Consider the following 27,013-nt stretch of genomic DNA (forward strand, 5'->3'; position numbering starts at 1 on the left):
CATGTGAATCTACATTCTCTAGATTCTTCATTTGTGATTATTGGATATGGATTTGAATGAAACAGGCAGAGTAATATAATAATTGCTCACTTATAAATTGAGCCTTGTGAGTGTAGGAAAGTTTCATTTATAAGCTTTATACATCAGTGTATGGAATTTTTATATGTATAATCAGCACAGAAATGTAAAAAATGCTTTTGAAAATGAATTGAAATAAAATGGATAAATTACATCCTCAGTAATTTGCATGACATTTCCAGGCAGTTCTTTCTCTTTCTTTCTTTATTTCTTTCTTTGATTTTATTATTATTACTATGGACTGAAGGTAAAATCTAATTCTATTTAAAGAAAATTATCTCAGAATAATAATAATAATAATAATAATAATAATAATAATAATAATAATAATAATAATATTATTATATATATATATGTTATTATTTATAAGACTAAATACAGAATTAAATAATAATAATAATAATAATAATAATAGATTGTTAATATTCTCATATCAATATTACTACTACTACTACTACTACTACTACTACTAATAATAATAACAATAATATGCAACTTAAAGTATCTAAAAATGACCAAAAGTTGTGCAGCGGTGTAGAAATGTGCTTTTATAAAATAAGAGAAATAGACCAATAATTCATCAGAAAAGTTTAAAATATAGCAGAACCAAATTTTGTGAGTGTTCTTCATCTGTCTGTCTCAATATAATATTTTCCAGCAAGATAAAAAAACAAAAAAAAAACAGAATTAAATAATGTGTATGGCTTTCTCATGGCATCTCCTTTCAACAGAAAACTCTTATTTTTGAAGAATTTTCCTAATGATTACCACATTTTCCAATTTATGTTTATTGGATAAAACACTGGTAGTGCAGCATTTCTTACATTTGAACCTTGAAACGATCAAAAAGCTTTATCATTTTAAACAAAGACAGCATTTTTCATTGTAGCTGTGTAAGAAAACACGCAAAGCGAATGTCCTTCCGTACATGCCAACACACACCCTCAATTAACAGATCACCCTCACTATATAACACACGATCTTCAGCTCAGCGAACTCCGGTGTTTTACAACACACTCCTCCACATCTGACAACCGCGCGTGTGTGTACGAGCTCACACATAGGAGGTTTGATTTAACAGGTGTTGTGTGTCTTCCCAAGGGTGTGTGTGGCGTAAAGGCATCATTAAGACTTTAAGCTGTCACGGGTGAGTGCTGTAGCCATTACCACCACTTTACTGTGCAATCACCTCGCTGATGCTTGTTGCCATGGGCAACAGATGCTGAGGAGAGCTTGTGTTTTTACCCACATCCCTTCATTTGTGCTGCTAAAGCCACACTCCCACCATAAAAATGGCTGTTTTTTTTTCTCTTCAGAATGAGCGTAGATGGAAATAAAGAGCCACTGGTTGAGGAAGGCTGGGAATGTAACAATAGAGGAATGGAGAACGAGTAGAGAGGTGGATGAATGAAGCGCTCAAGGACTCCTTCATTTTTCGGCCCACATCTCTGTATTTCTCCTTTCATCATTTTTAGAGGGGCAATTTGTGGTCATGGTCGTGGAGACGGAACAATGCCGGTGCGAACGGGAGATTTTGAAAGAACACAAAGACATGAGCGGAAACCAAAAGACATTTTTAAAAGCAAGTCAGTACACTCAGCGGCCATCTTGGTAATGAATTCATGCACTCAGATTTTGTTCCAAATAAAAAAAAAAAAAATAATAATAATAATAACAGAAACAACAACAATAATAATAGCTATTGCTTTTATAAATAAATGCTTTTCTAAAGATTGAAATTATAATTCCATCACTAATCCAACCATATTTTTCAAATACATTAATAAATAAATAGTTATTTTTATTATAAATATACACATAATTAATTATTAATTAAATATGAATTAATTCAATAGTTTTAGTTATTTAATTGTTAATTAGAATTCAGTTATCAATTAACAATGGTAATAATTTATTATTACACAAATAAATAAATCAACAAATAAAAATTGTATAATGTTCATAATCCATTATGGGAAGCAAGCAAACAAACAAACAAACAAAATATAAATAAAGTTATTATAAATATACAAATAATTATTAAATAAATGTTAATCAAATATTTATTTAGTTTTAGTTGTTTAATTAGTTCTTTGTTTAACGGTTAATTGCAATTCAGTCAGTAAATAATAATAACAATAACAACAACAACAACAACAACAATAATAATAATACTAATAATACTAATAATAATAATAATAATAAGTAATATTATTACTATTATTATACAAATAAATAAATCAACCAACAAACAAATACTGTTCATGATCCATTATGGAAAGTCAGTAAACAAACAAACAAACAAACAAACAAACAGGTTTAGCTAATACACTTTCTCACAGTGCTATTCTGTTTAAACAGGAATATATAAAAAAAGAAAAGTAATTTTCAACTTGCAGTTTGTATAAACGGACACATCATGAATACAGGTATGTGCTTAAAAGTCTACAGGGCGGGTGTACATCATGCACACTAAACCTATAATATAACTTCATTTCTGAGAGCTGCCATGTTGAGCGTTGTGATATCTCCTATTGATCTGAGCTTGTTTGTCTGGTGTACAGTCTCTGACACAAACAAGACTCAAGACACACCCCAGTCGTCTTTGTCTCTCTTCTCTCTCTCTTTCACTGTGTTGTTCTCTCTTGTCTCCTCTCTCTCCTGCTCTCTGTGGAGGTACATTTGCCCTGAGGTGGCTCATCTTCCCCAGGCCCGGGGAACAGTGTGTGGTTTCTGAAGCCAGGAGCAATATCCCGGTAATGGCAGTATAGCAGCCCGTCGCTCGCTTAGCCACAGGTTTTAATAAGAACCAGCAGAGCCCGAATGGAGGGTCTCAGGCTGAGGAGGCGGGGGTCCTGACAGGCTAAACACCCCCTGATGTGGCAGCTGAATGCCAAAACAGGCCCTCAGGGGGGAAGAGTCACTCAAATTGATGGCTCCTCCTCAGACACGTTGACTTCTTATAAGGTAATACGTCGAGGACCACTCAAACCTTCCCCCTCCACCTCTGCATTTCTTCTGTCTCCTCCACTGAAATGCTCTCTGCTACCTGTTTACAATCAGGTCCTCTCTCTACCTTCGCTATTTTGGTTTTGTTTGGCCCTCAGGTGATCTTTATGAGTTACTTTTCTTTTTTAAGTGTTTGTCTCCTTTCATATTTAAAAAACAATAACTATATATATTCCAGTCTTTGAAATAAATGTGCATTTCATTTCAAAAGATTTATCATGGAAGCCTGTTTCTGGCCTAAAGTAACTGCTTTTATTTAAACTGATTTTATTTCTCATAATTGTGACTATTTATGACTGCTTTTTTTGTATTTACTTAAAAAAAAGTTTTATTTATTATTTTAAAGGGGAAAAATACCTTATGTTACTTCAAAGGGAAACAAATATTATTTTCTTTCATATTTCATCAAAATATTGTATGACTGATTCTTCTTCTTTGAAAAATATATATATTCTACTTTGAATTTATATTTTTATACTTATTTTAAATATATTTAAATGTTTTTAATTAGTTATTTTAAAGAGGAAATCAGTTTCATTCATGTTTTATTAACTACATTTCTGCTTCTCCAGGGTAAGACAAATTCATTATTTGTATTTTAATTTCTCATGAATGTGACTTTCTGCAGTTTCTTATGTTTTATATATATATATATATATATATATATATATTATATATATATATATATATATATATATATATATATATATACACACACACACACACACACACATTACATTCGTTATTTTAAAGGAATATTGGCATTTGTGTCATTTAAAGGAAAACACGGTTTTCATGTTTCATCAAAATGAAGTAATTTCGACTTTATGTCTCTTAACTGTGACTTCAAGTATGACTTCTTATTTTCTTATTTACTTATTTACTTTTATATTTTCTTTAGGTAAAAAAACAAACAAACAAAAAATATATTTTTCCTGTTTCGTTTTCCCTACAAGGCAGAAACTTTATTCTTCTCCTAAACAACTTTTTTCTGACTTTTCTTCATATCAGACATCTTATATTGGCAGGTAATATTAATTAATAATATCATAGTCTTACATTTCCCAATTAAATAAAATTCTACTAAATACTGTAACAGCAACGCCAAGTAAAATATATAGTTTTTCATAATAGTCAATACTTCTCCATGTAGTTACTGGACTGGCTATCTTGGTAAAGTCCACAGTGTAAGTACAGGTACTGTTAAATAAAGTGTAACCCACAATTGTTAAAATAAGCTACATAGTAAAGTGTTTCTGTGTAGGCTAAATGTGTAGGGAATGCAATTTCCTTCAATCTGAAGAGTTGTTAAATTGAGCTCGCCAGAGAAAAAAGGAAGCTTGATGAGTTTGACTTTGATTTCTCTGATAAACAAGCAGCCGGTCCTCACAGGGATCATTTGTAAGTGTGGGTGATGATGATGTTGACTGTGGTAACGGCGGCTCTGTCCTTGCATTCATCTTCTCCTGTGCGAGGTGATTAGATTAAGAAATATCGTTTTAGCGGGCATATTTCTGCTCTGCAAATCACCGGGAGCGGGGCCAGGGGCCTCATCTCAGGCCTGACACCCAGCCCCGAATCCCTCTCCTCAGACAGCGAAAGCGCACTGTGGCCTTGAGATTTGATTTGGCTCATTTTTCCCTGCCACGCTCCTAGACACGCGCGCAACTGTGAAATACAACCTCGCAGTGCGTCTGTGAGCATCGTCGTAAACAAGCCGAGTGAGCAATATTAATCCCAATCCTACTTCATAAATCAGCCGGGCTTTAATACCGCCGCAGAAAGAGCGAGTGCCAGAGAGACCCAACTAAAAGTCTGCACATTACATGACGCTTAAGGCATGCCGAAACATGCACTGGCTTTTCAGATTTACATTAGCTGGAGGATGCTGCTGCTTACTGTGAGCACAGTGAAAATCTAATAAACTGTATAAACAAACATGTTCATATAAACACATAGAGCTGAAAGAAAGGAAGGAAAGGAATAAAGGGCCTTGCAAAAAAGAACAGAAGGAAAAATGCAGCTAAGAAAGAAAAGTTTGTCTGAAAATAAAGAAATGAAAGTAATAAAATGAATTAAGAAAAACAGGGAATGAAAGAGTGTAAGAAAAATTTTTTCTGCCATTATCAGTTTCCATCAGACCTGACCAATATGCTGCCTATTCATCTTCCATGAATCATTTATTCTGTGATCGATTAAGCGTAATTTGGCAGCAGCCAATGAGGAGCTGCAGAAACAGACGCGGCTTCAGTTGCTATCGTCTTGTTAATGCAATAAACTAAGACTGTAACAAATGAACACATTCTCCCATCATCTTTAGTCACGGGGATTCACTGCAGAAGACAGATCAAGTGTTCTGATGCAGGTAGAGCACCTTCACAGCATAAACCCACCTAAACATGCAGAAGATTTCAATAAAACTTCCTATGAAATATGTATACTGTATACAATGCATTATATTACAGTCCTGGATGTTGATTGGTCAATACATAATAGAAACTATACAATACAGTAACAGTTAAGATGTGAAACACCTGTTCACTGTCACTTATTATTTACTTATAATATTTCGGTGTAAATCAGAATTTGTTTAGTAAAATAACATGTAAACAAATATTTGTGACATTAATACTTCAAATGTAAAATTCGTAAATATTTACAAAATATAGTAAAAAAAGAGTACTTTAAAGATTATCATGTGTTGATAAAGTTATTATATTTATTATTATTAGTTTAAATGGGTTAAAATATCAGTAATTAATAATTTATTTTATAAAATCAATAAAACATGCTACAATGTACATTATAATATACTATACTATACTATACTATACTATACTATACTATAATATAATATAATATAATATAATAGGCATAAATTGAGAAGAATGAGGCATTTTGAAAAGCTTTATAATGCATTTTGTACTCCGACCTCATACTGTTTGCAATAATGTCTGTCTGAATCTCTACAGAGGTAAGTGCTTATCTCTGATCTCTAGGGTGTTATACAGCTAAAGACAAGGTATTACTATATAAAAAAAATACAATTGGACATCCTCTTTGATTAGATAGTAGACCCTTGGGATCTGGAATAGAATCTTCAAATCAATCAGCAGAACTTGATTTCCTGCAGGGGGAATCAGGTGACACTTCTGCGGCTTTCATTCCAGCTTCTCAGACACCTTCAGTCTATTGATACAGCAGCAGAGACAATGAGAAGAAACTGAAAAACTGATAAAAGAGACAGACCTTCCTCTCCTGTCCAGCAGGTAACTGGTGTCATTCAAACAAACCCTTGCTCTCCTTTCCACCCACTAGTAAAAAAAAAAAACGAGGCCCGCCAAAAGATTCCGGAAGGGTTAGTTTTGCCTCTCCCTGGGGTAATTATTTTTACATTATTACACATGCTCATATTCCAGCCGCCCAGCTGAGGTGACAGGCAAATTTATCACTGCGGGGGTCCGTACAGGCAGCGGGGACGAAGCGGGGCTGACAAATGATAAAATAAACCCCCTCTCTGCTTAAATTGTTCCTGCTAATTCTTTTTGGGGGGTGAGATTTATGAGCGGCTAGCCGCCCGTGAAGGGAGATGTGCGGAGATGTGTGTGTGTACGTACTGTATGTGTGTGTGTGGTGTGTATTTGACAGGATGCAGGGTACACAAACAGGCAGATCTCATATTTTCATCTATCAGTCATATGGTGACATCAGAGCGAGCTTGATGTATAAACACACCTGCTGTGGGTGCATGCTGTAGTTTGATTGTAGTTTGGATATATATTACATTATATAATAATAATGTTATTAATTTATATTACATTATTATTATTAATATTATTATTATTATCTTATGTCAATATTATTTTGATGTAACATTTAATTTCAAATTTTCAATTTTTTAAAAATTAAATCATATCATATGTTCAAGTTTATCACTTAATTTAATTAATTCAATTTCAGTTATCTTTATTTTATTAAATTAAAATATTCTATATTATGTTCATTTAAAATAATATAAATACTATTATATTATATGATATTATAAATATCCAAGTTTATCATCTATTTTAATGTAATATAATAAATTTTATTTCAGTTATCTATTTTTTTTTGTTCAATCAATATTACATATTATGCTAACTTAAAATATTTATACAAATAAAATTATATATATATATATATATATATATATATATATATATATATATATATATATATATATATATATATATATATATATATATATATATATATATATATATATATATATATATAAAATTGTATAATTATATGATGGTGTATAATAATAAAACATTGTCTTCATCACTGATACAGATCCCACTGGGGTCACTGAACACTGAATCAATTTTTTTTATATAATTTTTTTTTTTTATATTCAATTTTTTTTTATATTCGAAAGAACCGTTTTAATGGTTATGCAAAGATTTTTTTTCCGCACTGGTGTACTCTACTGTGACTTCTAGAAGGTTAATCAAGCTGTTGACCCATGAGAATCGGTTGTGTGTCGCAAGAACCCTCACGGAAACCTATAGGAACAACCTTTCAATAACTCCCATTCGCAGCGTCTCTTAAGATGAATTTCTCACAGTGCAGCAATGGCGTGAACCCTTAAAAGCAGAGTACGCGCTGGAAGACGACTGCCTTGTAGAGGATAATGGTTATGATGACCTTCCAGAGGATGATGGACAGAATATGAATGAGGTTTGGAATTGAGGGGCTGGTCTTTGAAGGTTAAAGGCAGGTGATTGGCACAAAGATAATAACTAGCACTGTTTTGTGGCATGCCAAGGAAAAACAAGGGGAACGAGAGAGTGGATGACAGGAATCTTACCTCCCGTTGCTCATCAAGCCTCCATCAACACGTTGGAACGTCACTGGGGTCAGAAAGAGGGTAGAAAACAAAGAGAGAGAGAGAGAGAAAGAGAGAGAGATTAAGTCATCATAGCAAAATCAATCTCTTAAGCATCATTTTCATCACAATTCAATTTTTTTTTTAACACATGATCCCAAATTAACAGCTGGAACTGATTAAGGAATGAAGAAGTCTCCATATACTGTATGTGTCACTGTAATCTTTCACGAGTGACTGAATTGTTTATAGCACGCTGTAAATGAACATGCAAAATAAAAGTATGAAATCAAAGCATCTTGTCATTTTATCTCCACAAAATCCTATTTTCTCTGGGTGTTTCCTTAATATTCTTGCCGAAAGAAAGTGACTTACAAAAAAAGGGTGCAAAAGGAAAGATGTATTACTGATGAAAATGAGACTAAATCAGCTGTGTATTTGAAAACACTTTCTTCCAAAGCCTTTGTCCATTTACTAAATGTCAAAGTGGTGTAAAACTATACTGAACCCTATTGGCCTTTTTGTATAAAAAACATGGATGCATTTCTTTTTAAATCTTCTTTTGTGTTCCACAGAAGAATAATAATAATAAAATGCGTATAGATTTGGAATGACATGAAGGTAAGTAAATAAATATAAAGAAATGTTCTCATTGAGGATGTTCAAGCATGCACATTACTTTAACAGATATCACATAAACTAATCCAGAGCGACTCCCGGTCTGTTTACACACCCTGCAGAGAATCTGAATTAGATCAGTGACATTTTCTCTCCACTGTTAACAATCCATCACCTCTTCTGTTAAACAGACAGTCCAAACATCTCCTCTGGGCCTGCTGTTTGTTGCATTTATTTGCATTCGTGCTAATTCCAGAATCTGGCATTTCAGTAAATTGAGAACAAACACCGAAGGTATTTTCTCTCCCCAAGGGACCCATTTTATGTGACGCTATGTGTGTGTGCGGGTCTGTTAAGTGCCTATCTACAGTAGGACACATTGCTGGCACTTTGATGTGGCCCGTAGACTGGCGCTGGTCTTGGCTTTAGGCTGAGCTCCAGATAAGCACTCTCTCCAATATGAAAACTGATTACTCCTCTTTAATAAGCATTTACTGCGGCATGACAAAATCGCCCGTATAAAAATTCCATCAAATCCCTCCTTCCCGTCCAAGCACAACTTGATTTAGCCTCGCGGCGATGACAGGTTTAAAGGAGGAAAGTGGGTGTTTGTGTGAACAGGTGTATTCACTTTTACCTCTTACACCCAACTGACAATTAAACATAAAAACGTTGTTGAATCGGCTGTCTTTCTTTGTTCTATAAGCCCTGAAATGTTCGCATGATTTGCAGTGAACCGTAAAAAAGAGATGAAGATAATTTGGTTCCAGGAAACAAGAATAAACCAACGTTTTTCACTCGTCGCAAGAAGCTGCCTTCGCTAGCATGGGCTGCTGCCTTCGCGAGAGTCACACATATGGGGTCTGGCATGCCGGTAATGCGTCTGAATGCCACACTTATCTGCTCGGCACATGGGAGCAAGAAACCAAGAAAGATGTGGGCCCCTGGGAGCCGGCAACCTTGAAGCCCACTCAAGCAGTGGTGAGAAGAGACCACTGGAGTGCATTAAAATGAAGTCAAGGGAAATCCAGACCGTAAGACTCGGACAGCTGACTTTTACGCTCTTATCTTGGGAAAAAGTGGAGTGCGGCGGTGTCCGCTTTTGCAGGGAGACTGATTTCATCGGTAATGAAGTTTGGAGCGAAACCCTCCTACAAGATAAAAGCGCACCTCAATCCGCACACAATTCCCAGGAGACATGGAGGGAACCTGGGCTCGCTGAGTGATTTTTCTGCTTTTTTGTGTTATCAGTTCACAGTGTGATTGTGGCCGACCGTGTGACTGGATCAGGTCATCACTGGTTAACCTCTGGTAGGTCTGTGAATCTCCTATAGATCACGTAACTTGCGGACAAACCAACCATTGAATTACAAACATTTCTCTGCTATTGTGAACATAAAGTGGAAAATCAATGGCAGCGTGACCGTATTTCAAAATGGGATGATATTTGATGGACTGTGTTTGGAATGGTACACTAATCTTGATTTTATGAATACTATATTTACTAAAAGGTACAACAATGCAATCTTCACTACAATATCCTTCAATGCAATGCATCCAATAATCTAACATTAACCATCTCTTTTTTGCTTACAAATTGATGCCAAATATTAAGAAAACTCGTCCAAAAAATGTATTTAAATATAATTAAAATGTTGAACTTTGTTTAAGATAATGAATATGTATCCTAACGATATATAAATTGTTTTATTTATTGTTGTATTATTATTTATTCATGATCATATATGTGACCTTGGACCACAAAACCAGTCATGAGGCTAAATATTTTTGAAATTGAGATTTTTTAATAAATAAGTTTTCCGCTGATTTATGGTTTGTTAGGACAAGACAATATTTGGCCGTGATACAACTATTCGAAAATCTGGAATCTAAAGGGAGGTAAAATATTGAGAAATTGGCTCAGTTGTCCAAATGAAGTCCTTAGCAATGTATATAACTACTCAAACATTTAGTTTTGATATGTTTACAGTAGGAAATCTACAAAAAGATCTTTACTTATTATTCTAATGATATTCTAATGATAACTTTTTGTGCTCCAGAGTCACATATAACAATTTAGCATATTATAATATTTGAAATGCATACTGTTCAGGCATATTATCATTAATAAAATAAAATAAATTAAACCTAAATAGTAATATATATATAAATAAAAGATAATAAAAATGACAGAAGCACATAAAATTAAAAATAAATAAACAAATTAAAATGCAAACTGAACATATACATATAAAAGTGAATGTGTCCATGATTTCTATACTGATTAAAAGTACATCACAGGAGGGAAACAAGAAAATCTTCAGAAAACATGTCAACACCCTCGTATGGAGGGAACAATTGATTCTCACATCTACGTTTGTTCAAGCGGTTAATAACAAAGACAGGAATGAATCAAAGAGCGGAGAACAAAAACAATTCACAACACCTGCACAAACAAAATGTCAGAAAGAGAGAGCAGGAGAATAAAAGGAAGATAAAGATGAGATGGAAAAACCACATGAAAAGATCAGCACAGGTGACCACCACTGAAAAAAATGACCTGAAGAAAAGGACAAAGAAACACAACTGGAGAACTGCAGGATCTTGCAGCCCACCTGACTCTGTTAGCATTCATGAAGGCATGTAAAAACAGCCAACAAATCTGTTCACTATACTTGCACTTTAGTTTGACCTTGAACATTATTCTTTAAAGATATGGTATATCTTTAAATAATTAAATAAATAATATCACAAATGCATAATATATAGATAAATGACATTATATGTTTATATGATATTTTACAAAAATAAAAAAATGAATAAATGCACAGTTTTTAGGGGCTGTTCACATATCGCGTCTTTCGCGCGTGCAAGTTCGTTATTTCCAATGTAGGCACGCGGCATGCGCACTCATAATGGAAGCGGTGCGGTCGCGATGCGCACGCGGTGCGAATCGCCCGTTTTTCCAGGCGCGTCCGCACCGCATCGAGTTAAAAATATCTCAACTTTCAGAATGCAGCAAGCGCACCGCGGCCATGTGACAAGAACTAACCAATCAGCTTCATCATTTTCCGTAACAACATTGAAAACTCAGCCAAGATGAAGGAACAGCTGATCATAGTTGTATATGGATTGCCATTTTGAAAAAAATTTAGTAGCAGAGCTACTGCGAGCGATTTTTAGTGCTGCAAATCCATTTATCCTTTGCTGAAATTTTCGCGTCTTCATGGAGAGAGCACGTCATGGTTGCTTAGCAAAGGCAGGCGCCTCAGGAGCACTTCTGCCCGAGCGCTTTGGAAAGAAGGAAAAAGCGGCGCGCCTAGCGTTTTCCACGCGTTTTTAGGCGGGACATGTGAACGGCCCCTTACTGCCTAGATCAGTCCATAATTTGTGTTTGAGACCCTTGAGCCAGATTAACTCTCTATATGTGCTGACAAAGTCAGGTGGGCATCATCTGAAGACCTCTGAGCTTGAATCATGGGAAGGGAGACTTGATTGTGTAAAGTAAAGGAAGAAGGGATGGGGGTTTTGAAAAGACGGGACAAATGAACAGTACCTGCAGGGGTGAAGGTGAACGACTGAACTGCAAAAACAAGAAGACAGAGAAGAGGGTGTGTTAAAAAGCCTGCAGTGCTCAGTCGGGCTTTGGAAGGTTTGTGTGGTTCTGCGCGTGTGCATGATTATTCGCATGCATACTGGAGTGTGTTTGAAGGTTTGCGTTATGCCATCAGAGTCAAGACAGCAGCCAAAGAAACGAGACAGTCTAACACAGAAGACACACAAACACAATTAAAATAAAGTGTATTGAGCAAGCAAACAAAAACAAAACAAAAGATTGTGTTTTTCAGTGGAGGCTGGTGCTTTTAAATAGTAGAGAAGCACAGATATCATATATCTGCAATGTTGCTTCTAAGTACTACTAAAGAGTGAAAATGTATTTATAAAATAATGCATAATAGTTTCTTATCACTTTGTACTACTGTCTTTGCTCACACAAGGAAAAACCACCCAACAATTCCTTTTTTTAATGCTTTTTGGGGATCCTGGGATGAAAACACATTGATTGAAAGCCGAATATGTCTCATTCAAAAGCTTTAATAATGCAAATAAGGACACAAAACGGCACTTTAGAGCCTCTTATCCAGTGAACATCACTCTTTTCTTCATTCAAATAAATAGCCCAGTTTCTATGGGTCATGGTTTAATTTGCTAAAAAGCTAACAATATTTGTATTTTTTGTACTAAACACGCATTTATGGAAAGTCGTGCTTCCCATGCCATCTGAAAACAATCGCCACCGTGTGTAGCTCAAGCGGATCGGGTCTCTACCTGCGTAATTGCTGAGACCCTTTCTCTTCTTTCTCCTCCAGTAGAGCCAGATGCTGAAGCCCATCAGAATGACCCAGCAGGCCCCTCCGATGCCCGCGATGAAAGCCGGCTGCTTCACCACGTCCGTGATCTGCTCCGAGATGCTGTTGTTCCTGCTCATGATCACATCCCGGAAGTCTTTACCTACATGGACACACACACGCACGCAAGAGAAAACCGCTATTTGGTAAACTGAACATTGTGAGTGAGCTTCTAAATGAGTTTAATAGCACGAGAAAAACCCTCGTGCTCCAGTGAACATCAGCACAGAATTTAATCAACTCAACTAGAGCGTTAAAAGTGCATCACCTTGATCTTTAGCGTTACTTCAGTGAACACAACAGAAAAAAAAAAACTAAAATGCAAAATGTTGTATAAATAACACGGAAAGTTTTTATATCACATTTAATTTCCTTAATGCCATGTTATTTCAACATTCATCAAAATAATGTGAGATTTTATTATCTTTTGAGATCTGAATGGATGGAATCATGTTAGACTATAAATATTATTAGTTGATATTACTTAACCTTGCCCATATGTCCCACCTCAGCAAAAACATAACATAAACAATATTTACTGCACATTTAATTTCCTTAATGTGATATTATTTCAACATTCATCAGTAATAATGTAAGATGAGACTTTTATTATCCTTTAGGATTTGATTGGATGGAATCATGTTAGACTTATATCATTGGTTAATATTACTTAACTCCGCCCACATTCCCACATTAGCAAAAATATATAACAAAAAATAACCTAAATAACACAAAACGTGTTTAAATAACACAAAACTGTATTTACATTACATTTAATTTCCATAATCTGATATGAATACAATATTTATCAGTAATAATGTCAGATGAGACTTGGTTAATACTACTTATAGACTTTAGCCCAAATGTCCCACCTCAGCAAAAATATAATAAAAGAAACTCAAATAACACAAAATGTTGCATCAATAAGACCAAACCGTATTTACAGCACATTTAATTTCTTCAATGTGACATAATTTCAATGTTTGGCAAAAATTATGTAAGGTGAGACTTGTTTTTTATCCTTTAAAAATGGATTGGATGGAATTATAACTCCGCCCACATGTCCCACCACCTCTAAGCAGAAATATAAAATAAGAAACTTAAATAAATAACAGAAAATGCTGTATAAAAACACAAAACAGTATTTATAGTATATATTATTATACTTTTGGATTTGAAAATATAAAAATTACTTAACCCTGCCCACATGTCCCACCTTAGCAAAAAAAAAAAAAAAAAAAAAGTGATGAGTGCATTAACTATTTATAATAATAGCTAATAAATAGCTAATAAAAACACCATCATAATTATTTGAAAAAAATTTAATTTGCATTTTTTACAATTATATTTTATTATCATATTGAATAGATTTTTTAAATGTTGTCTTGTAGTTAAATCAGCCTTTTTTTTTTTTTTTTTTTTTTTTCAAACACTGGTAGGACACACAAACTGCAATCTTGATAAATAGTCTATCAGCCCCTGGCTGTGTGTGAAGATGGATAGTGAGCTTGACATTTTTGGAATAAGGGCATGTCACCGGCCAAATCATCACTTACGGGTCAAACCAGTCACAACCTGCTACAACTCACATAACTCACACTGTAAACACCCAAAGACCTGGCAAAAAACCTTGACCGTGAGATTTAATTTGGATTTTGGCGATCCCGCTCAAATCCATCCAATGAATAGTGAGCTTTAAGATATTTCTGCCCATCACAGATAAAAGGCAGATGCAGTGTGACAGTAAAGGTTATCGAAACCAAAAGATGTCCCATACCAATAATGATGGTTTGTGGTTCGCTCTTCACCCCCACCCCAGCGCTGGTGCTGGCGGCCACCTCCACCCGATACTGGACCCCCGCCTGGAGACCCCCCACCACCACTGAGCGGATGGCTGCGTCCACAGTCTTATTTACATGGAAACGGGTCTCGTTCCCTAAACACCAGATCTGAGAAAGAGAGAGAGAGAGAGAGAAAATAGCAGATTATCTGTAAAAAGTCATTTTGGATGATTGGGCCTCATTAAAGAAAATGATTTTTGTGTAAAGTACTCGTAAAACCATTTTTATGTAAATTGTTTCAATTCAGTACAGCTATTTATGTATGAAGGAATTTATAGACAATTTATAGAGAAATTTGTTCTGCTTGTGATTCATAATTGAGGCACATAAAAAAAAACTAAAATGTAAACAGTCATCTATTGTGTGCTTCTATCTAAAACTACTTATTGTACACATATTTAATGAGCTTAGCCCCTTAAAATATCCTCAAATGTAACCCTGAAGCACAAAACCAGTCATAAGTAGCACAGGTATATTTGTAGCAATAGCATACAATGGATCGAATGGGTCAACATTATAGATTTTTCTTAGGATATTAAGTAATGATCATGTTCCATTAATATATTTTAAAAATGTCCTACCGTAAATATATCAAAATGTAATTTTTGATTAGTAATATGCATTGCTAAGGACTTCATTTGAGGACTTCAAAGGCGATTTTCTGAATATTTAGATTTTTTTTTGCATTCTCAGATTCCAGATTTTCAAATAGTTGTATGCATCTTGGACAAATATTGTTGTATTCTAACAAGCCATACATCAATGGAAAGCTTATTTATTCATATTTCAGATGATGTATACATTTAAATGTAAAAAAAAAAACCCTTATGACTGGTTATGTGGTCCATGGTCACAAATGTATTAAATGCTTAGGAAAAATGGAAATTGACCCATGTGGGACTCAAACTTTCAACTCTATAGATACTATTGCAGATTTTACAACATCACCATAAACATTTTTTCTTCTTTAATATAATATAATATAATATAATATAATATAATATAATATAATATAATATAATATAATATAATATAATATAATATAATATAATATAATATAATATAATATAATATAATATAATTATATTAACTTTTTTCTCAGAATTAAGGGTGCAAGTCTATTTGGATATTTATTAAGTTGCACGTGTTTGTTGGTGTTTCTGATGGAGTCACGTGGCATTTACCTTATATTCCTGGATGATGCCATTCTGATGTTCTGCAGGAGGAGGGTCCCAGGAGATACTGATGGATGTGCTGTTCTGATTGCCCACCGTGAGGACCGTCACCTGCTGAGGAGGAGCACTGGGCGCTGGGACACAAGGAGAGAAATAGAAAGTTTGACTTCCATGCATACAGTAGCTTCCATGATGTTCTTCTACACTACTGACATTCCAGACTTTCCAGACAAGATTTGAGGCTACAGCCGCCTCTGATTGTTTGGCAAGGATTTACTCAACACTCAACACTCGTGCCATGACACTCTCTCGTTCTGTTTCCTCTGAAAGAGTCTGTTGTAAGTCACAGCATTAGCATTAAGCAGTCGATGTGTGTGTCGAGCTTTACGATGTAAGACAGGTGGCCACGGGTGCACAAGTTCATTAGATGGGGATTTTCCTCAGCCTGACACTGCTTTACATTCACTATGATTTCATATCCTGCCTCTGAAAGGAGGGATTTACTGAAAAAATACATTTACTGAGAGACAATGAGATGGTGAGCCATCCAAACAACTCGGCTTTCTTAGCAAATCGCTCTGACAGGCATGTAGGTCGCTCAGCTCGGGGAGGAATGCGAAGAACGGAGATATGTAAAGAATGGAGCACTGGGTAAACATATTGACATGGATACATCGATTGAAGGAGGCCAGTTGTGAATCCAAGACGCTGTTTTGTCCTTGGCTGAAAACAGAATGTGTAATGTAGAAGTTGAGACCCTGGACACCTATTTTATTAACCCCATCAGAACCACTCTGACAGAGACAAGGGAAGGCAATGAAATAAATAATAGAGGTCTGTAGTGGAAAATAAGATTTTTTTTTATAAAAATGTTTTTCTCATTTCTGTGGCAACATGAGGTGTAGCGACACAGCAGAATACTGACAGCTCAATTACGGTAAACTCTGCTCGCTCGCTTTCTTTCGCTTCCCTGCACTCTGACCCCTGCGTAAATGGCACATATCCCAAAGCTACACTCATCCCTCACATGGGGCGGCCCATTTTAACCCTTAAAACACCTGACGGGACAATGGCAGCTCGCCTTCATCAGACATTTGCAGCTGAAGTGAAAAAAACAGAGCAGTCGAACACTGAATGAACTCGGCACGTCGCAGGTGAATACATCGCTCCCATAACAATACAGCCAATGCCATTCCAAGTTAAAACTGATCATTATGCACATCTAAAAATACACACTTTTCCTTTTTAATATTGAATATGTGTGTGTTTGTATGTATGTTTTTTTTTTTTTCGTCTCAGAATTTAGAGTGGAATTTGATTGGAATTTTTACTGTAATACTGTAAATATTTAAGTAATTGAGTGAAAATAATTTATGTAAAGAATGAAGAAAAAAACTTTTTTAGTGTTGTATAACATATAATATTATATATAATTTTACATAATAAGAATAATTATATATAAATAATAAAATATAATATTCTCAGAATGAAGTGAGCAAATTGATATGGGTTTCCCCTTGCTGTAAATATAATACAATATTAATAATGATAATATAATACAATAAATATATACAATATAATATGTATTTCTTAGACTTAAGAGTGCAATTGGATTTTTACCACTGTAAATGTGTATATGTATTTACACACTGTATATGCATATGCATGTGTGTGTGTGTGTGTGTCTATGTATGTATGTATATATGTATATATAGTAAGAATTTGTAATTGTAATCAAGTAATTGATCAAGCAATGTATTTCACAAAATATTCACCTTTTTCTTTTTTAATACTGAAAAATAATTTCAGCAGGCTGCAGGTAACAAAACCCCTCTTACAACAATGCAGCCAATGTCATTCAAAGTTAATGCCGCAAATCATTTAGGAGCTTATCATTATGCACATTTGAGCCAAACAATACATATTTCTCATTTGGGGAGCGATGGTGCAGGCGATGCTAATAGCACCATTAGCGCTGTGATGTATAGCCAGCGAGGATGTGACCTCTGTTTCACTGCCGCTACAGTAGCCTGCAGGGAAAGATGATGAAAAAACACTCTGTGATGTTAAACCAAGCTAATATTGTGACCCCAGGCGAGCGACGGGGCTTTAGCTTACAGAATGTGAAGAAATGCTACTTTGCTTTAACATGCCACTAATCAATGTGTGATAAAGACCCTCGGGGAGAAATAAATAAATAAATAAAAACTCCCATTGAGAAGCTGATTATTGACCATAAAATGGATTAAGAACACAGAGGAGTTTCTGAAAGGGCCTGGTTCACCTTTTCAACCTCTATCTTTACAAAACACTACTACTGCAGCTAATAGTACAGGATGTTTTTAAAAAAAGAGCTAAAGCTTATCCTGCATTGTTATATTCACATCCATCAGTGTTGTATTATTTGTAATATTATATAAGAGTTAATTATTTAATTATAAGATTTAATTATATATTTAAGAGTTAATTAATTAATTGCTATATTATATAAAAGTAAAAGTCATGTATGCAAAAAATAAATAAATAAATTCAAATATATATATATATATATATATATATATATATATATATATATATATATATATATATATATATATATATATATGGGTGTCAGTGTTTTTATCATTCATTAACTGGAAAAACATATTTACTACTTTAATTTAGATAAAATCTTTTTTATTCATAATTTAAAATTTTACATTTTAATAAATATATAAAAATAATAAACGTAAATTAAATAAATAAGGTTACACTTTATTTTTTTAAGGTGTCCATGTTATACATTTAATTACTGAATAATAACTAACTGCATATACTTACTATATGGTTAAGGTTATGATTAGGGTTTGGCTTAGTGTAATTAGGCATAATTAATTTTATTATAATAACATGTACATGTAATGTAACAAGGATACCTTAAAATAAAGTGTAAAAAATAAATAAAAATAAATATATTTTTATTTAAAATTAAAATATATAAATTACAATTGATCAGTTTTATCATTGTAACAGTTATTGCAGCAACTATTTTGTAAGTTGGAGGAGGCTATGGTTGGTAAGCAAGTTCAGTTTTAATGAGATGATTCCCTGCTAAATTCATCACTTCAGCAGAAGGTCTAAACGAAAGTGAAAACGCTTTTACTTTTCGGAAAAGACAAAGTAAGAGAGAAATGAAAAACAGAAAAGAAATTGACGCGGTGAGCTCCAGAGAGAAGCTATAATTGTCTAATCAGACAATGGCCAATAAATCATCCTCTTCTGTGACTCTGACAAACCTTCTAAACTACCACACAGTGGAAAACAAGAAACAAAAGGGGGCTATCGCAGCCGTGGGCCCCGTGCCGCTCTTCTGCCAGGGGACCCGATGTTTTGTCTTGCTCTGGTAATGGAGATGACATGCAGGTGTAGGGTGTGAAGTCAGTGCAGCAGGGCTTCAGGAGACGGAGCTGGTGTGTGTGGAGGAGATACGGCTCTCCGCGGACACTCTGGGTAACAAATGAGCCTGTCATTGCACTCAGACTTTAATCAGCAAACCTTCTGTGCTTGTGTGAGTGTGTGGGAATTTATGTCTCGAGACTTCCATATGCCGTTTAAACTATTCGTAAAAATGCTTTTTTTCCCCCCGAAATGTATGTCTAGTAGCAGCCATCGCTCAAGCCTTGGGAGAACATCTCAAAGTATTTTGGTGAATCCTGGATACTGGTCAACATTAAGCAACAACCTGAGCCACAATAATCCAAGACGATATGTCCTGGGATCCACAGGGTCCAAACTGTGAGCAAACAAAATGTAGCTTTCGTGAGTGAAATACATAAGTAAATAAATAAATAAATATACAAATGAATGAATGAATGAATAAATAAATAATACTATCTTTTTTCCACCTACAATTAAAAACAGTACAATTCATTTTTCACAATACTATTTAAAAATAAAAATAAAAAATAAATAATGAATAAATTTTTATTAACGATAAAAATGAAAATAAATATTAAGTTATGAATATAAATTTCTAGATAAAGAATTAAATAACTGAAATATTTAGTAGTTTATCTCGATTAATTTTCTATATCCAAAAAGTTAATTTTTGAACAATAGGTTAAGCCTGGTGGTTGTCTGATGGAAATACAGAAAACAGAAACTATTTTAATAATAATATTACCTATTATTTATTAAATGTAATGGTATACAACATAATACATACATATTAAAAAAATATATTATATAATAACAGTACATTTAATATAAAATTAACAGAATAAATGGAAAAGAAATTACAGCTAAAAAATTTAAAAACATTTAATAATACATAATAAGTATATGTTGCATAATAAAGGAGTACATTTAATTTACAACTAAAATAAATATAAACATATAATACTTTATACAGTATAAATATAAAGTATTATAATTTTTCTAGATCCCATAAATCTTATTTTTTATTTCCTCCTGGTCAATTTCCTCTATGCAGAAGTTTATTTTGAATGCTAGGTAAGGACTGGTGGTTGTCTGAAGTAAAATACAGAAACAAATGAGTGGTATAAACCTGGCTCTATGGCTGACAGTCTTTTTTAGTCAGTTGGGAGAGATGGGGATGAGAAAAGGGAAAGAATTCTGTGAAACCCATGCTTGTTTTAGTGTCCTGTCAGCCACACACACACACACACAACCCAAAACAAAGAAAAGGTCAATTCCTTTGCCAAAAAGATGGTGCCTTTCCTCTGAGTGCCGTCAGGGATAGAGACAAGCTTACTGCAGTGCTGTGGAAAGCAGGCCAGTATTGCTTACTACGGTATTTGTTACGATGGTGGCCTAAGGGTGGACTATGCATAACTGTCCCAAATTGCTGTGGACTTAGAGCAAGCTGGAAAGAATCAGCAACAGATCCAACCTTTGGGCTTATGTCTGCATTTGTGTCTCTTAGTATCTGTGACCTGTACATTTTAGGAGCACAAGACATCGACAAATCAATTATAGAACTCTGTGACTTGAAAGTCAACATGAAACGGCATTCGCAAATCCCCTTTAATTCCAAAATGTGATCCAAAACGGAACATTCTCAGGTAATTAAGAATATAGTATGCTATTTTATGAATTAGTCATGACTGTATTTTGGAAAAATTGAATTACCTACAAATTAGCCCATAACAAATCAGTTAAAATCTATTTTCCCTATCCATATGAGTTATTTTAATTAAAGGTTACACAAATAAATGTATTATGAAAGTAAATACAGTCAGTTTTGATTTCATGTTGACTTCAAACGTCACAGATCTCCTGTATCACTGCAAAGAATCAAACGCTGTACCTTCCTCTGTTGTCCTTGCCGTTCGGGACTCGCTGTCCATGCCCTGGAACTCGTTGAAGTAGGGACGGACTTTGATCTCGTAGACGATGCCTTTCTTCAGAGCCGAGAGCACCATGCTCCTCTCAGAGGGGACCTTCACATCCTGACTCTGCCATGCTCCTGGGGAGGACAGCCCTGACATCTGTCTGTACAAAACCCTGTAGCCCTGGATGAACTGAGACTGCCGGTCAACCTGAAGGGGAAAGATGGTTCAAAATTAAAAAAGAAAGTGAGAAAAATTATCATTTAAAAAAAGAAGGAACTCCAGGTTTGGGTGTTGGTTCCTAGCACGAGATGCTTGGTGTCCCAAGAGGCGTCTTAACTAGCTTAACCAGCAATGCTTTCATGGTCAAGTAACTTAAACAGAAAAGCTGATTGAATATTTTCTCTAGACATGTTGGTCCACCAACTAGACCCGCACTAAACAGCTTGGAACATCATGGAAAAGTCTGAAAGTCCAAGGAATATCTCCTCTTTTTCACCTTAACTTGTATACAGTGAAAACAAAAATTATTCAGATACGAGATATAATTTTAAATCTATTTTGTACCAGTCGGTGCAGGACACTATAGGTTGACATTTACTACACGAGCCGTAATTCACTGACAATCTACACAAAATCGATGTTAAAATCGCAGGAGATTCTTTGTCGATTTTGAAAACGATTTTGTGTTAGTTGTCGGTAGACTATGGCTCTGTATAGTAACTGCCGCTCCACCTGAACCAGTGTTGCCAAGTCTGTGATTGTTTTCCATGTCCGCGGTTTAAAGCAACCCCAATACCCAATCACGTGATATTTAGCCCCTAAAATGCTAATTTTACCAGGGCAACCCTTCCAAAAAATGTAATTTTAACCCCGGGAAGCAATTTGTATCGGGGACCCTCCCGGAATGCGATTGGGCTAGTTTTGGACTAGTTTTAAGAAGCAACTGGGCAGGATTTGTTGTAAAAACCTGGCAAGCCTGATCTGAACGCACGTACTGGAGATATACTCCTTATTACAGGAGCGTCTTTACTGATGAGATGCGCATGAAAATCGCATTCGATTTTTTGCACATTCCTTCTACCAGTGATATTTGGGATCAAAAAATATCCAGACACCTGCCCATGTTTATTCTTTAATTGCTAATGCAAACTTTTTACACCACAGACTGAACGAAATTAAGCATTTCTTGGTAATTGGTTGACCTAAATTGGTATTATCTAATCGTGTACTTAAATTTAACAGCTGAATCATTTTTGGTTGATTGTAATCCATTACATACTTTTCTATCAAAGTTATATGACATAATCAAGATAAATTAGTTTTAATACACTTTAACTCTGTGGTCCTTGTCATATTTTATTACCATTCTTTAAACTATAGCAAATAAACTGTGATATAATGTGAGAAAAGTTGAAGGTGTCCGAATAAATTTTGGTTTGGAAACATGTTCAGCCAATCAAATCCCTTTGATAAAAATACTCTACATGATTCATGGATATGTACAACCTTGATAAACTGTAAATAAAACATCAATAACAGCAATCATGCTAGATGTAGCCGCCTTGAACAAACATACTGCGAAAAAAAGCTCCGTTGTGAAGAAACAAGTATACACATAAACGTGCACACAAAAATCAACAAAAAAGATCAAAGAAGAAACGAAATCTCAAATCAACAAAAAGGTAAACAAGACACTTCATTCGCTGAAAGCTTCGCCCTTTTTTTAGTTTGGCAAATAAAAGTTGTATTTACAGAGAGGAGGAGTCTGCATTACTCACATTAATGTCTTCCTAACAGCACAGTCTGGCTTCCGGAATGAGATATTTAGCATCTGCTTTTCCTCCCTACACATGGAGTAAATCAGCCCAATGGGCATCCTTCCTACGCTTTTTAACTTTCATTAATTGAATGATTCAGGGTCGTAAAAGCTTTCTTGACACCACCTACGTTTACCGCGAGAGTGCTGCTGTATTCAGGAGCCATGTAGGCTGGTGATTTATGGATTATTCATATGAGAAAAATACCTCTGAAACAGTCTTTCCCCCATTTAGACTGAACAGACAGGAGCTTATATTTGTCTCTCTAATGATTGTTGATGGCAATCATTAATATACCTCTGGAGAGTGCTTACAAACTAAAGTGACAAACCCAAAGCTTTAAAATATCCATTTTAATGCAATTCAACAAACAATAAACACTTTTAGAGTGTTTATATCAATGCTGCAAGACTGCAGTGGGAAATAGAAATAACAACCAAGACGAGTAACAGAGTTAACTTTTGAACGGACGCACTTGTTTGGATATCAGATATTATACATGTACATAATGTATATGTTTACATGACACAGAGCCAATAATCTGTGGCAAATAACACCATTCTTTAGAGATATTATGCCAAAATAATCAAAATAGTATACTATAAAATAGGTCATGCCTTTCCAAAAATTTCAAAATGACTTTCTGTCAAACATTATTCTGTTGAACACACCACCTCAAATTTAATTTAATTTAATTGTTAAGTCAAGTCAAGTCAATTTATGTCCATATAATGCAAGTCAGTAGGGTCCAATGATGTTTAGGAGCATAGTATGGACAAAAACATTCCTCAAAATATTATATTTTGTCATCTACATAATAAAGAACAGTTAGGAACAACATGACACTGAATAAATGATGACAAGATTTTCATATCTGTTGAACCTTGGTCCAATCACAGTTCACATGCTAAAACCTCAGTCCAGTCATGGAAGCTGTACAATAACCTCTGTCCAAGAGCAGATTGCGTTCAAACCTCTGTCTAACCTTAGCTCCCAATTCACAGACTATAATATCTCTCCAAACACAGTTAACATACTAAATCTTGAGCTTTGTTCAATCACAGAGTACCTTACCGTCCATGTGACCTGTATGGTGGTGGGGCTGAGGACCACAGGGTTGTGTAGCCGCACAATAACCTCACCCAACTCCTTCTGCACGTGTCTGTGATCCACTCCCTGAGCTGGAGGACTTATATCTGTAAAGAGAGAGAGAGGGGCCAATGCCATTACCTCTTATAGTGCTCTGACAATGCTAAATTACTGGCTGGTACAACATAATCCCTTAAATATATTTTAATCCCCTAATAGAGCAAAGAGGAGTCGTTTTCACTGACTCCAGCCACAGACAGCACAGCTTCAACCCGACCTGTGAGGTTACATCCACCCAAGGTCTCAGAATCAGTCACCCCTAATGAACACACGGTGGACTCCATGGCACCTTAATCGAATCTTTTTCCAGTTAAAGTTGGTTCTTTTTTTTTCCTCGTAATGATCATTAAGGTACCAGCCAGACCACTAACTCAATTATACACTCCAGAAGTAGATGATGTTTGTTCTACGTTATACTCCGTCTCTGGAAATAATGAGTGTGTGGGACCGTTAGACCGTGTGGTATCTAGACTAAATCTCGTACTCTGTAAGCAACCGCTAGAATTTAATTGGAAGTCTTTGACACAGGCACTGTTCATATGGGTTTCTTACCAAAAGACACTCTATACACAATTACAGCTAGGGTAATTCTAATCTCTATTAAATACCTTGAGTGCGGACGGGTTCGGACATGGGGCTTGGGTCGCTCAGGCCTTGGACGTTGACTGCTCGCACCATGAACAGGTAGATGGTGTTGGGGCGAAGACCCTTAATGGTGTACTGGGTGGTCTTGACATGATCGGACACAGTCTGCCAGCTGTTGCTCACCGATTGGCTGCATGCAAATGAGGCAGAGTGATGTCAGACTTTGAAATGTCTTCATGCACTTAAGTCAGAGCGGATGAAGGACAGTCCATTCAAAATGTTGTACCAGCTTGAGGTTCTATGTCGCAACATATTTTTCAAGGATTTTGCATGTTAAAAATGTGTATAAATACGTATTTCCAATGTTTCGTCATCTGAATGTACAATATATTCAACAGACTAGACATCTCAAATCCTGGTTTCAAATGAAAAATAGCATCTACTTTCAGTACTTGACAGGAAAATGAACAAATTTAAGGTACAATTCAGTCCAAAAAAACTTCAGAAAAGGAACTTAAAGTCTAAAAAATTAAATTACTGTAAAAATCATACCTGAAAGCCTCAATAACATATGATGAGATTGGTGAAGCTCCTGGAAGGCCAGGCTGCCAGGACAACGACACGCTGTTTTTAGTGACATCTGTGACCTGAGGTTTGGAAGGAGGACCTGGGAGCTCGTTCTCATCCCGGTCTTTAACTACAACAAGACTTCCAGACTCTGAGGAGAGAAAAAGAAAAAAAATACCTTAAGAACATTGAGAACTTGTAGAACAGTTTCTGGAAGAATAACATTTCTTAAAAAGCACATCCACTCAAAAAAAATAAAGGTTCTTATCTATGATTCCAAGAAGAACCTTTAATATTCATGGAAATTTTTTATAGCACATATAATTTTTTTTTTTTTTTCACTGGGCAAAGGTTCTTTAGATTAAAATATTTTTCACACTAGGAAAACAACAAAAGATTATTTTAAGAACTGTTCACTCAAAGGTTCTTTGGGGACCTTAAAATGGTTCTTCTAAGGCATTCCTGCAAACCTTTTGAATCCTTTATTTTTAAGAGTGTCTTTTGTGAAGTTGCACCGAAGTACCTTTGACTTCCAAGAAAGCACTCCAAGATGTTTCCCCACTAGAACTTGCTGCCACACAAGTGTAGATACCAGAATCCGAGAGCTGAAAAACAGAAGAACACAAAAACATACATTGGTGTTTATATCTTCAAGCACTGTCAATTCACTAAACGGCTAATCAAATCGACTCATGGAAAGTCCAAGCTTTCGATCTGAGAGATGTAACCTTGGGCACATCCGGATCAGCTAAAGTGCTGACACTAATATGGTAGATATATTGTATTTTCTGCACCCTTCAGCCAGCTTTTATTCTTGCTGGCAAGTTTACAAACCCACCGACTAACCACAACAAGAGTTAGGCTAATTCATTTAAAGGGGTACTCGCTGAAACCCTCTGGACCGTTGACAGCTGGCGCATGTTCCCCCCTCTCTACCTTTCTGGGACGATCTCCCTGTTGTTTGTTGCCTTTCATCAGGGTGCCTTGCCTCCATTTATTAGATAAAATGTCAGAGGTGGGCAGCACTGTCAGGCATAATGGCAATCCCATCCCGAGCTGACGGGGGGAGGGCTTGTGTGTTTGTTTGTGTGCGTGTGTTCAAATGTGTGTGCAGCTGGAGCCCGTCCAGGCGTCCGTAAATGAATCTTTGGAGAGCTGTCATATCCCTAAGTGATAGTAACAAACAATTTACCAAAATCAATATCTCCCATTCATCCCCGTAATGCAATATGATTCCCTCTGCCCGTCTCTGTTATGTCTTACCGATATCTGATTGAATTCTGCTAAGCTTATACATCACACTTAGATGAAGATGCTTCTGACAGCTGCTAGTCACACAAACGCACACATATGGCCTTAGAAACACACAATGACAGATACACATCTGGGCATTCATATTAGGGATATATTGGTGGCTATATCAGTGTTGGCTAATATAAAATCTGGTCCAGTTTGGGGAGTATTGAAAGATGATGCTCTCTCTCTATATATATATATATATATATATATATATATATATATATATATATATAAATCAAACCGAATACTATTTTTCTATGGCA

The 27,013-nt window shown here is 35.3% G+C and overlaps 1 protein-coding gene across 3 annotated transcripts in view; it reads right to left on the reverse strand.

Annotated features, from left to right (window-relative positions):
- Positions 1 to 27,013, reverse strand: part of LOC127972426 (roundabout homolog 2) — a 369,417-nt gene that overhangs the window by 21,077 nt on the left and 321,327 nt on the right. For all 3 annotated transcript variants that reach the window (XM_052575901.1, XM_052575902.1, XM_052575903.1), the window contains 10 exons: positions 25,975 to 26,056; positions 25,437 to 25,602; positions 24,908 to 25,074; positions 24,225 to 24,346; positions 21,309 to 21,540; positions 16,010 to 16,134; positions 14,762 to 14,933; positions 12,905 to 13,087; positions 12,132 to 12,158; positions 7,940 to 7,982 (listed from right to left, as the gene is read on the reverse strand). In XM_052575901.1, the coding sequence (XP_052431861.1) occupies positions 7,940 to 7,982; positions 12,132 to 12,158; positions 12,905 to 13,087; positions 14,762 to 14,933; positions 16,010 to 16,134; positions 21,309 to 21,540; positions 24,225 to 24,346; positions 24,908 to 25,074; positions 25,437 to 25,602; positions 25,975 to 26,056 (1,319 nt within the window). The remainder of the gene's footprint in view (positions 1 to 7,939; positions 7,983 to 12,131; positions 12,159 to 12,904; positions 13,088 to 14,761; positions 14,934 to 16,009; positions 16,135 to 21,308; positions 21,541 to 24,224; positions 24,347 to 24,907; positions 25,075 to 25,436; positions 25,603 to 25,974; positions 26,057 to 27,013) is intronic.

The sequence above is a fragment of the Carassius gibelio genome, chromosome B15 (genome assembly GCF_023724105.1).
Source record: "Carassius gibelio isolate Cgi1373 ecotype wild population from Czech Republic chromosome B15, carGib1.2-hapl.c, whole genome shotgun sequence".
Lineage (NCBI taxonomy): Eukaryota > Metazoa > Chordata > Actinopteri > Cypriniformes > Cyprinidae > Carassius > Carassius gibelio.